The sequence below is a fragment of the Pteropus alecto genome, unplaced genomic scaffold, assembly GCF_000325575.1.
Source record: "Pteropus alecto unplaced genomic scaffold, ASM32557v1 scaffold20, whole genome shotgun sequence".
Classification (NCBI taxonomy): Eukaryota; Metazoa; Chordata; class Mammalia; order Chiroptera; family Pteropodidae; genus Pteropus; species Pteropus alecto.
Genome location: NW_006436298.1, coordinates 21483984 through 21495256, shown reverse-complemented (window position 1 = coordinate 21495256; position 11273 = coordinate 21483984). Strand labels below are relative to the sequence as shown.

The window sequence follows — 11273 nt, the reverse complement described above, 5'->3', positions numbered from 1 at the left end:
ATGTATAGCGGAGCGCGCAGGCGGCGGCGGCGGCGCGCGGGCGGGCCGGCTAGGATCTGCTCGCACCGGTTTAGGCCGGTCCTCTCCTGCTCCGGTCTAGTTCTTGATTGACAGCCCGGCACTTGTTTACCACGGCGCGGCCGCCACCGCTCGCTTCAATAGGACTGCTGAGCTGGCACAAAAAGGGAGCGAGATGGGAAGAAAGGGAGAGAGAGGAAGGCAAACTTTGGGTTCTTTTGAGGGCAGCAAATTTAAATGGCCACCACCTCACCAGCCAGTTTTTGGTGCTGAGATTCGTTCAGAGGATTTGCAAAGGGGACAAGGAAAATAGTGCTGAGATAAAAGCGAATAATTGTGGTATTTGAATAAAAGTATCTTTATCGGGCGTTTTTTTCTCCTTTAATGAAAGGGAAACATCACGTTTTTGAGTCTATTCAGTACTTGGTGAAGGGAAGTTAAATGGTAATATTAGTTTCTTCTGCTTTCCTGGTTAATGATAAAGGTTTCTATATCGAGAAAGCTACATATATAAGACATTTATGTAATCATATAGTCAGACGTTTAAAAAAAATCATTTAAAAAATCTAGAATCCCTTCCCAAGTTTTTGTTATGTATTTTGGAAATATATAAAAATAATCTATTTGACCAAAAGAAATAAGTTGTAGAATGAAAGGTCATCCCTTTCTTCAAGCAATTAGGAACAACCCGGTTAGGCTACATTTTTCAAGGATGTGGGACATCGTTGCTTGGTAAGCAGGCACCTTTTAAATCTGAGACTTTTATATATATGCAAATTTTTATCTGTTGCTAGGACAGAGTATTGTCATCGTTTTAGATTCAATAAAGAATTGATATTTTTAGCTATGAAACTGACATTAAAATCACTGTTACTTTTTTTAACTCCCAACATCTATTTGAAAGTTTTCTAATCGTTTTTAATTGTAACATTCACATCTTCTGTATGAACACTGACATTTTTAAAGGTTTACATGAATAGTTTTTATATGTAGTCTTAATACAATAAATTTCAGTAAACCATTGGAGGCAAAAATAACACCTAAGTATAAGATTGGAAATCTGAATCTTTAGTTGAGCATATTACTGTATTAGATACAGATGCCTTACTGTTCTGGGCCATTTTCCATTAAAAACCACCTATGGGAATATAAGTATTAATTATCTCCATTTTACAGATGAGGCAAGTGAAGACTAGGAATTTTTATTTTACTCAGAAGAAATGATGAAGTTGGAATTAGAACTCAGATCTCTCTGACTCCAAAGCTTGTGGCCTTAATTATTATGAGCATCTTTAAAGTTATACTACCATAAAGAGTGTGTAAAGGTTTAAAAACAAGTTTGTTTTCTGTTTGTTTTAGATGATGATAATTCTGAGGAAGGTTTCAACACTATTCATTCAGGAAGGCATGAATATGCATTCAGCTTCGAGCTTCCACAGACGTAAGTATTACAAATAACAGGAGGCATTTTTCATAAACATCCATTCTTTAAAATTAAAATTACTCTAAGTTTAAATATTTCTAGTTTAAAAAAACCATTTTCATTGCTAGAGAAAAACAATATGCTCAAAAAAAGCCATTTTTAATGTGGCAAAATTATAGAAAGCAAAGCCTAATTCTTAGTACTCTGTCTCAAGATTTATGAGGTTTTAGAAACTTGAATAGTATTTCATTTAATGTGTTAAGCACTGTATGCTAGTTTATCATTAGTTAGCCTTAACAGAAAAGGTACATCATATTAAGTCTTCCTTTTCATAGTTTATAAAAATTCAGTGTTCTTTTTTGCTAATGTTAACCAACACCAGTAAACTAAGCACATAAACATAATTAGGAATATCATAACTTTAAAAGATGTTCTTATGATATGAGTTCAGTAGCTTCTGTGCTAACAACTATGGAGAAGGTCACCACACAAGAGTTACTGTGACCTAGACTTAAAAGGAAACATCCATCAGAGATAGCTTAATATAAGGTTCGGAATTTACATGAAAGGCAGAAGTTGTATATTCTTAATGTAAAAAGATTGTTAGAAGAGATTATAAAAATATTTTTTTTAATAACGCCTTTACCAGATGTTAAGACATGCAAAGGGGCACTTGTACTTATTCTGGTGGATAAAGTTTATAAGATAAGAATTTATCAAGTGCTAAATGTACATAATTCCATATTTTTGTTAATTTTAGTACTTGAGTTATTATGTGTGGCTAGAGTTTATGTAAGTGGCATTTTTCAGAGTATTGTATTTACCATATTATTTAGGAACATCATTTTGAATATAATGCCCTGATCTACTTTCTGTGAGAAATATTTTAAGTCTGAATACAATAAGGCTAATACTGGGCCTGAATATTTTCAAAGGATGGAAGTAATTTAATATATTTATTTAAAATTCTATCTGTAAACCAAAGTTGTTTAAAATAGACTCTAGAATAGACTAGCATAAATATGAATTTTAGTTCTCTGTGCCATACATGTTAATGTAGAATCTAAAATACAAAAATAAAAAAAAAAAAAACTGTAAAAACACCACTGCTTCTCATACTAAGGTAGCATTCCACCTTGTCAATAACTGAACATTGGACATTTTTCTGATGAAATTATGAAAAAGAGACTAAGCTCACTAAAATAAAACCTTTAATAAGTAATAAAATCTGGGAAAGTTGAAAAACAGTTCTATTGATTCCGGTCAACAGAAATGTTTCCTCTCCTTTTAAGCCTATAGAGTAAAGTGGAAAAAACATGGCCCAAAAAAGTTAGAACATGAGTAAACTGGGAAATGTAAAAGCAGTTTTTTAGAGTGTTGGTGGACTTTATGAAAAGTGAAATTTTTGAAATGGTAGTGACTATTCTAGGCCTTTTCTAGGTCTTCTTAATTAGTTGCTATAAAAAGATGATAATTCCTAGCAAATGAATACCGGAGACTGTAGGGAATTTGGCCTGAGTGTTTAACCAGTGTCTAGAATTTTTCAGTAGAAATATGTTAAATCATTCTTAATTTTTTAAAATTCTTGACCTTTTCAAGAATTATTCATTTCCAATTTTTCATAATTTTGCCACCAACAAAGTAGCTTCTTTGTTTAAATGGATTGTATTTTGGCTTTTTTAAGCAAAATTTTTATAATATTTAACTATTATCTATTATTTGGAAACAGGTTTTTTTCCCCCAGTGACTTATCCCTTTGGAAATTTTTTAAATTACATGTGTGATACCTCGTTGATACAAAAACAGTGCAACATATTAATACTTCTATGCTGACCTACTGTATAATTATTAGGAAGAGGTATAAGATTAATATATTGACCTTTATATTCTGCACAGACCACTTGCTACCTCATTCGAAGGCCGACATGGCAGTGTGCGCTATTGGGTGAAAGCCGAATTGCACAGGCCTTGGCTTCTACCAGTAAAATTAAAGAAGGAATTTACAGTCTTTGAGCATATAGATATCAACACTCCTTCATTACTGGTAAGAATTGACTGAATTCTTAAATCTTTGTTTTTGGCATATTAATACTAAAGAATAATCACCTAAACTATAATTTTTAAATAGTGGTTTTATTTTTAAATTCCACAAATTAATTTTTTTTAAAACTGTCAGGGGCACACAAAGTAATGAATATGCTAATATTTTCTGAAGTTGTAATAACTTTAATAAATTTTAAAAGTAAGACTAGTATGTGGTATCTTACTCAAAAGCTAACAGCAGTTAACAAAAAATAAATCTGTTCCTTCGATAATTTTAGTGTAAGAGGAACAGTAGTAGTAAATATTATAAGACAACATCACTTAACTTGAAGATATCATAATCTAAAATTTGTACTGTTTTGTATTATTCCAATATAGGGATAGTTGTCAACTGATGGGGAGATTACCACTTTCATGAAAGAACTTAATTGCCTTTTAAAAGAAATCGTTTTTAATTGTAGTTTTCCATGAGATTTAAATGACTTCAAAACCTTTAATTGGTTTAAATAATTGATGACATCTTTAGGCAAATAAGAATTTTTTAAATGAGCAGTTTTCCTTTCTTTACATATCGATTTTTACAATCTCAAAGGTGTTAACATTTGGGATTATAACCATATTGCTTTCCAACCTGCTTTTTAACTTAAGGCAGTTTAAAGGAGCATGTAAAGGGTTTTTTTGGTTGGTTGGTTGGTTTTTTAATTACTGTATATATAAATATTGTGGACTAAAACTGTTTATAGAATATGTTATTAAGCTCTGTATCCTTTTTTCTTTAATTGAATGGAAACTAATATAAAACCAAAAATAATATAATTCGGAGCCCTTGGTTATTAAAAAAAAAAAAAAAAGTGTATTTGGCTACCCCCAAAAATAAAACACTGCTTTTAATTTTAAATTTCCCAAGAATTTAGGATTGTATTTTAAAACATTCTGTTTCTTTCTCAATTTATACATTGATCTTTTTCTCTGAATTTATTTCTTACAGTCACCCCAAGCAGGCACAAAAGAAAAGACTCTCTGTTGCTGGTTCTGTACCTCAGGCCCAATATCCTTAAGTGCCAAAATTGAGAGGAAGGGCTATACCCCAGGTATGTATAAGGTGGATCCCCACCAAAAACAATCTTTCTTCACTTAGCTTTTCTGTTTAAATTTACAGTATTTCTCCTAAATGCAAACATAAAACAGCATTCTTTAGTAAAATAAATTGTATTTACCCAGTTTGCTTCCATAAATTAGAATATAGGTAGTCTCCTTTTTTAAATAGCTACTGTAAATGAGTAGTTCGCTTTTATAACTCTTAAGTTGCTTGCCACTCTTAAGGACAGCTTTTCATCCGTGTAGTCCATTGAACTTTCAAACTTTAGCCTAAGAATCTACATCGGTTTGGGGGCTTTTGCTCGTTTTGTTTTGTTTAACAGTAGACAATTTTTCTTTCTCTAGGTGAATCAATTCAGATATTTGCTGAGATTGAGAACTGCTCTTCCCGAATGGTAGTGCCAAAGGCAGCCATTTACCAAACACAGGCCTTCTATGCCAAAGGGAAAATGAAGGAAGTTAAACAGCTTGTGGCTAACTTGCGAGGGGAATCATTATCATCTGGAAAGACAGAGACATGGAATGGCAAATTGCTGAAAATTCCACCTGTTTCTCCATCAATCCTTGACTGTAGTATAATCCGTGTGGAATATTCACTAATGGTATGTATAAATTTAAGGGTGTTTTCTTTTTAAGTCTTAAAAGTCATCAAGGTATTTTGTTTTACAGGATTTGATTTTTATATTTCATATATGATACATACTTTAGTTTGAATTATAATCACTAATTTTACCTTATGTAAATGTGCTATACTGTAATATACATAATAGAGAAACTTCTTGTATATCATATGTGTGTGTATGTAAAAAAATTAAGTAATTGATGACCTCAAATAACGTTAGAATTGGGTCGTTTTTAAAAAGGAAAATAGTACCTGGCATTCTAAACCTAATATCTCCTTTTACTGTTTTTAGGTATATGTGGATATTCCTGGAGCTGTGGATTTATTTCTTAATTTGCCTCTTGTCATCGGTACCATTCCTCTACATCCATTTGGTAGCAGAACCTCAAGTGTAAGCAGTCAGTGTAGCATGAATATGAACTGGCTTGGTTTATCCCTACCTGAAAGACCTGAAGGTAATTTGATAATATATATCTAAGTTTAGTCTCTTATTATTTTTAAGAACATAATTTTGTTTCTGATATTTTATGATTAAATAAACTTGGCCATACGTGAAAAGAGTAGATGTGCCCCTAATGTTAAATCTAAAATGTATATCCCCCTAGTTTTGAGTACAAAACAAATTATTATTTTGCCTTGATATTTCTTTTTAATACCTATTATTCTGTGTATTTTGACATGCATAAGAACATGTTGTTCGAATTGCGTGTATCTTTTTCCTTCAGCACCACCCAGCTATGCAGAAGTGGTAACTGAAGAACAAAGGCGGAACAATCTTGTACCCGCAAGTGCTTGTGATGACTTTGAGAGAGCACTTCAAGGACCACTGTTTGCATATATCCAGGAATTTCGGTTCTTGCCTCCACCTCTTTATTCAGAGGTAAGCAGCAACTCCTCAAGTATGAAATGAACTGGCTCTCTTGGAAAGCAGCAATTCAGACTTTTTGAAAATACAGTTAGGTTTTGAATATCATGATAATAATAGAAAAACAAATAATTTAAAAACTCAGATTAAAAGTTAGATTAGAGTTGTCAGTATTTACTAAGTTTGACCCAGAAGTAGGACTGGTAACTTGTATTGTATTATTAAAATTATCTACTGAAAGAAAGATAATCTCACTGCATGCTTTCAAAATGCCAGTTAAAGGAATAATTTATATTTTAAAGCATCAGTAGAACTGGCATTCTGCAAGCATTGATTAAAAAGCTAGAACTTATCTTATTTATCAGCCTTTTCCAATTTAATTTTTTGCATATTTTTACATTCTCAGCCATGTGGGTAAATACCATATTTGCAATAACATCTTAAACAACATTCCTACACTGTTAGATTATTTTTTTTTCATTTCATATTGATGATAACTAAGTTCTTACGTGAACAAAACATGGTCTTAGGAAAAGCTTACAGTCTGGTGAGAAAAACAAACAGAAGCAAAATATTACAGAACAATGTGAAAGGAATGCACAGTTCATTTGAGGAGCAGCTTATTGGGCCTTGGGAATCATGAGGGGGTGCTTCCTGAGAGGTAATTGTTCAGCAGAATCTGGAAAAACAAGTACTCCTCAAAAGGTAGGATAGTTCAGGCAGGAAGAACAGCATATGCAAAGGCAATTCATTGGGAAGTGGGGAATCCAGCAATTTCAATTTCAAGATACTTCAAAATATATGTATACATCATGTTTTGAGGGGGGCTCTAAAGTTGGCCTTGATATCAGCATAACACCAAATAATTTTGTAAATCACAATCTTTTTCCTTTTGGTTGCTGTAGTTTAGACAACTGTTTTACAATGAAATATTACTCCCAAATAAGATATAAAAGGGATTATTTCGCTTTTCAGCAAATTGCTCTTCTTCCCCCGCAGCACCACCAACACCATGACTGGAATAATCAATTTTCTTTTGGATGTAGGTTATATGAGATCCACTTCTATAGTATATTCAGAATCTGTTCTTGCAAATTCTTGATTAGACATAATTTTTCTATCTGTTTCTATTCATTAAATTTTCCATTAAATGCTAAAAATGTTCTCCCACTTGGTACAGATTTTGTTAATAAATTTTTACTTAGACATTTGTCTTCCTTATTATGTCAGTCATTTCTGATTGGATCTGAGGCTGCTTGACTGTCCAATGGGCATTTTAAAAGAATGGCAATCTAGGTATCTACTTTTAAGCAATTTTTCATAAAATTTTACCTCCTTTTAAAATGAACTAAAAATATATACTTAAGAGAGTTAAAAACTTTTAAAACCCTAAATTGGTTCAAGTTGTGATTTAACATTTAGCCACATAGAGGCAGGGAAAAATCTAGATTCTATTAAAGCTATTTTAATTTTTTATTTATTTATTTTTTTAGGAGTAGTCGTTAAAAGGTTAGCTTTTTTCCTTCAAAAATGTGTTTCACCTAAAGTGTCTGAGGCACTTTGGATTGTCCCACATAAATGCAAGTAAATGGGTCTTATCCAAAAGATCATACAGTAAAAGAAATGTTTTAAACCCAACAATGTGCCTTCCTGTGCCCATTCTCTTTGTACCTGAGAAACAACTAAAATATATTCACTTTTATTAAATGTATGTATATATGAAAAGTCACTCCAGAAATAGAGAAGGTAGGAAGTTTCTAGAGCATTTTGGGTTCAGCATTGCTATTTCTTGATGCACACTGTTATTCCTGGGCCTTCTCCAGGGTTTTGTACCCATTAGTTATTTACCTCACAAAACCCCAAGAACATTGTTTACACAACTGCATTCTTCCTAAAGTCTACAGAAGAGATTTTTATAAAAGGATGAAAGGGATACTTTATAAAATATTATTGCTATAAGATGTTTTTATTGTATATTTGAGTCTTAAGGTACTACTGAGTACTGAGTAAAATGTCATTCTCTGATAAAATTTAACCATTAGCTTTTGTGAAAGAGAACTAACTATTCCAGCATACCTTTATAAACTTATAAATTTTTTTTGTTAACCTAGTATGTCAGGCACTTTATAGATAATACTAATATCCTTTCCTCCCCGTACAAGCTGTGTATGTTCTTTCCGATTAGTTTTCTCAATACGCAGAATCTTAGTCATTAGCTGCATTTTTACTAGACCTTATCAAATAACTTTGTAGTTTTTTTTTTTCTCTTTTCTTTCTAGATTGATCCAAATCCTGATCAGTCAGCAGATGATAGACCAACCTGCCCCTCCCGTTGAAGGAACACTTGGTTAAATCAAGATGTGGATTCCGAACTGTATCTCTTCCCAGCTGAGGACAGAGAAGTATCTTGGAGACAACGTTTTCAGAAGAAGTGGAATTGCTTTTGCCCAGAATAATGGCGAATACATGAAACAACCAGTGATCGTGCTTTAGAAGCCTACAGCAACATGCTAGGACTGCTCCAACATGCTTGAAGATCTAAGCTTTTCTTCTTTAAAACTGGCACATACCAAGAGCAGTCTTCTTACGGTCATACGTGTCAAGACACCATGTTGTAAAGAGGGATGATTTCCTTCTTTTGATTTGAAAATTTGCACATGCTCAATGCTTACATTGTGCGGTTCAATGTCACTACAGCTTTTTTTTTTCCATTTATGCCAGACTCTTGATACTCTTTTCAAATTTGTTTGTGGTCAGCACAAGGAACAAAAGAAAGCTTTGAAAAAAACTTTAACATGAAAAAAAACGCACTGACTTTTTTTTTAATTTAATATAGCCTGGACTTTACCTGCGTATGCACATGCTCAGAATTGTCCTACTAGGCTGACCATGTATCACCTCTTCAGCTTGGATCCTATTGTGGATTTATTTACAAACATCAAATGCCTTCAAGCCAATCCTTCTTGCTGTATGTTTTGCAGCCTACTGTAGTAGATACGCAACAGATATGTGGAAAAAAGAGATAAGAGGAGGAAGCTAATAAGAGACTTTGTCAAGATTGTATACCTTCTTGGTTTCTTTTAAGAATTTGTTGCCTTTCTACTATTACAGCAAAGCAGCGTTTTGTTACTGACTGCCTAAAATCACTTAATCTCAGGTGAATGCATCACTTGCCAAACTGTTGGAATGCTATTTGTGTTTCGTTGCACTGTTATTTTTTTGTTTGGTTGGTTGGCTTTTTGGAGAGGGAAACTTGGAAAAGGGACATACACAAAAGTGATAACCCACCCACATTCCCTTTTTATCATTACATATAAGAAGAAACTAGAAGAGTTAAGAATGGAGTAAAGAAAGGCAGTATGGCAAGCACCAGCAAAGAGTTTAAGGGCTGTTGCTCTTAAAAATTAGTTATTTTTATTATTTTAAAAGTATGGAAGTTTTCCAATCACTAGAGAGGAAGAGAAAGTGCATTTATTTTTATACAGAGTTACTTAATTACCTCCAAAACACATATGTTGGAAATCATTTTTGCTGATGTAGAGTGTTTTAATGAGCAGGAATATATATATACATTTATGTTCAGGTTATGATTAGAGAACTCAATTTATACATTTCCTAACCTTGAGCTTGACAGAGCTTGAAAACCCAAGTTTATTCTAAAAATGTATAACTTGAAAATTATAAATATTAGAATGTGTGCTGGAATAATAAATGTTTTATATTTTTGTGGGTTTTTTTAATGAAAGTATTTTTTCCATTATCTAAACATTTTGCTAAACATGAGAAATCACTTTGAGTATATATAGATAAGATAGAAAGTGATCACATCAGTAAATTATAGTAAGGATAATTTACAGTTGGCTCATAAATATACCAGCATTCATGATGACACTTAAAATGACATTTTCCAAGGTACCAAGAGTACTGGTTGTCCTATTTTAGAAGGAATTCAGCTCTGATATTTTTTACAAAAATCAGCATCTCTGATGTTGTAACACATGTGAACATCTATCCTGCCATTTAACCCCACAGTTAATAAAGTGATTGAAAATAATAGTAACTCTGGCTTGGTGCTTGACCTGGTTAAATACTGTCTGAAAGCTTCATACAAAACAAATAGGCTTTTCCATAAGTGGCCTTTAAGAAAACATGGAAGATAATTCATGTTTGAAAATTGCTGACAGGGTGAAGAAAGCCCAGTGTAAAAATGAATCGCGTTTTAGGTGATTCAGTTAAAGGGTTTGGGCTCCCGTAGCAAACTAATACTAGATAATAAGGAAATGGGGGTGAAATATTTTTTTATTGTTGTTAAATCATTTTGTGAATGTCCCCCTCAAAAAAAGCTAATGGAATATTTGGCATAAAGGGCATTTGGTGGTTTTGTTTTTGTTTTGTTTCGTTTTTTTGGAAGGGGGGGTTGTCTGAAAATCCCTTTTCTTTTCTCTTACATCCGACTAGGGAACAATTGTTGATACGCATAGCATTGGAATCCTTATCACCATATACTCTTATAAATAACACATGAAGCAAGAACGACCAATATTGTGGTAATTGGCACTGGGTCACAAAATGATAAAATTTTAACTATATAAAACTTTATCAAATAAAGTTTTATTTTCCCCATTAAAGTATTTCTTTATTATTTAGAGGCATTACTTTGCTCTTTTCTAAATATTGGTCAATTCCTGACTTAAGATGTGAGATTCACTATTATATTCCAGTATTCAAGATAGACTCCTGATTTTTCAATTAGGAAAAGTAAAAATCTAAAATGTTAGCAAAACAAAGTGCAATATTAAATGTTTGCTTTACAGTTATACTCTATGGCTGTTTGTAATTTCTCTTTTTTTTTCCTTTTTTATTTGGTGCTGAATATGTCCTTGTAGGCTCTGTTTTAAGAAAACAATATTATTGCTCTTGTGGAAAATAAAAGTGTTTTTTTTTTCTTTTTTATAAGATCGTTTGGAGATTTACTTGAATCTTGATCATACTAGTAACTCATCATACATGCAAACACTATTAAGGCTACAATTTAACTCTTTTTAAACCACTCTAGATAAGAATTTCTAGACTAAAGAAAATTACTGAAGGCTTAAAGGAAATTTTAATAATATTGTTTTACTTAACCAGTAAGTTATGAATGCTTTTATAAAACTTAATTATAAGTTAGAGATAAATACTTCAGTCATATATGAACCAAACTT

The 11273-nt window shown here is 32.4% G+C and overlaps 1 protein-coding gene across 3 annotated transcripts in view; it reads left to right on the top strand.

Moving 5' to 3' along the window:
* Window positions 1–11025, top strand: part of ARRDC3 (arrestin domain containing 3) — a 14160-nt gene extending 3135 nt beyond the window's left edge. The window contains exons 2-8 of one of the 3 annotated variants that reach the window (XR_003046703.1): window positions 1378–1459; window positions 3338–3485; window positions 4473–4575; window positions 4928–5184; window positions 5497–5659; window positions 5892–6084; window positions 8349–11025. Coding sequence is in view for 2 of the 3 variants with exons in the window: in XM_006913215.2 (XP_006913277.1) it covers window positions 1378–1459; window positions 3338–3485; window positions 4473–4575; window positions 4928–5184; window positions 5497–5659; window positions 5930–6084; window positions 8349–8405 (965 nt within the window). In the remaining variant the exon portion in view is untranslated. The remainder of the gene's footprint in view (window positions 1–1377; window positions 1460–3337; window positions 3486–4472; window positions 4576–4927; window positions 5185–5496; window positions 5660–5891; window positions 6085–8348) is intronic. The other 2 variants (XM_006913215.2, XM_025047800.1) reach the window with 2 other exon arrangements.
* The last annotated feature ends 248 nt before the right edge of the window (window positions 11026–11273 follow it).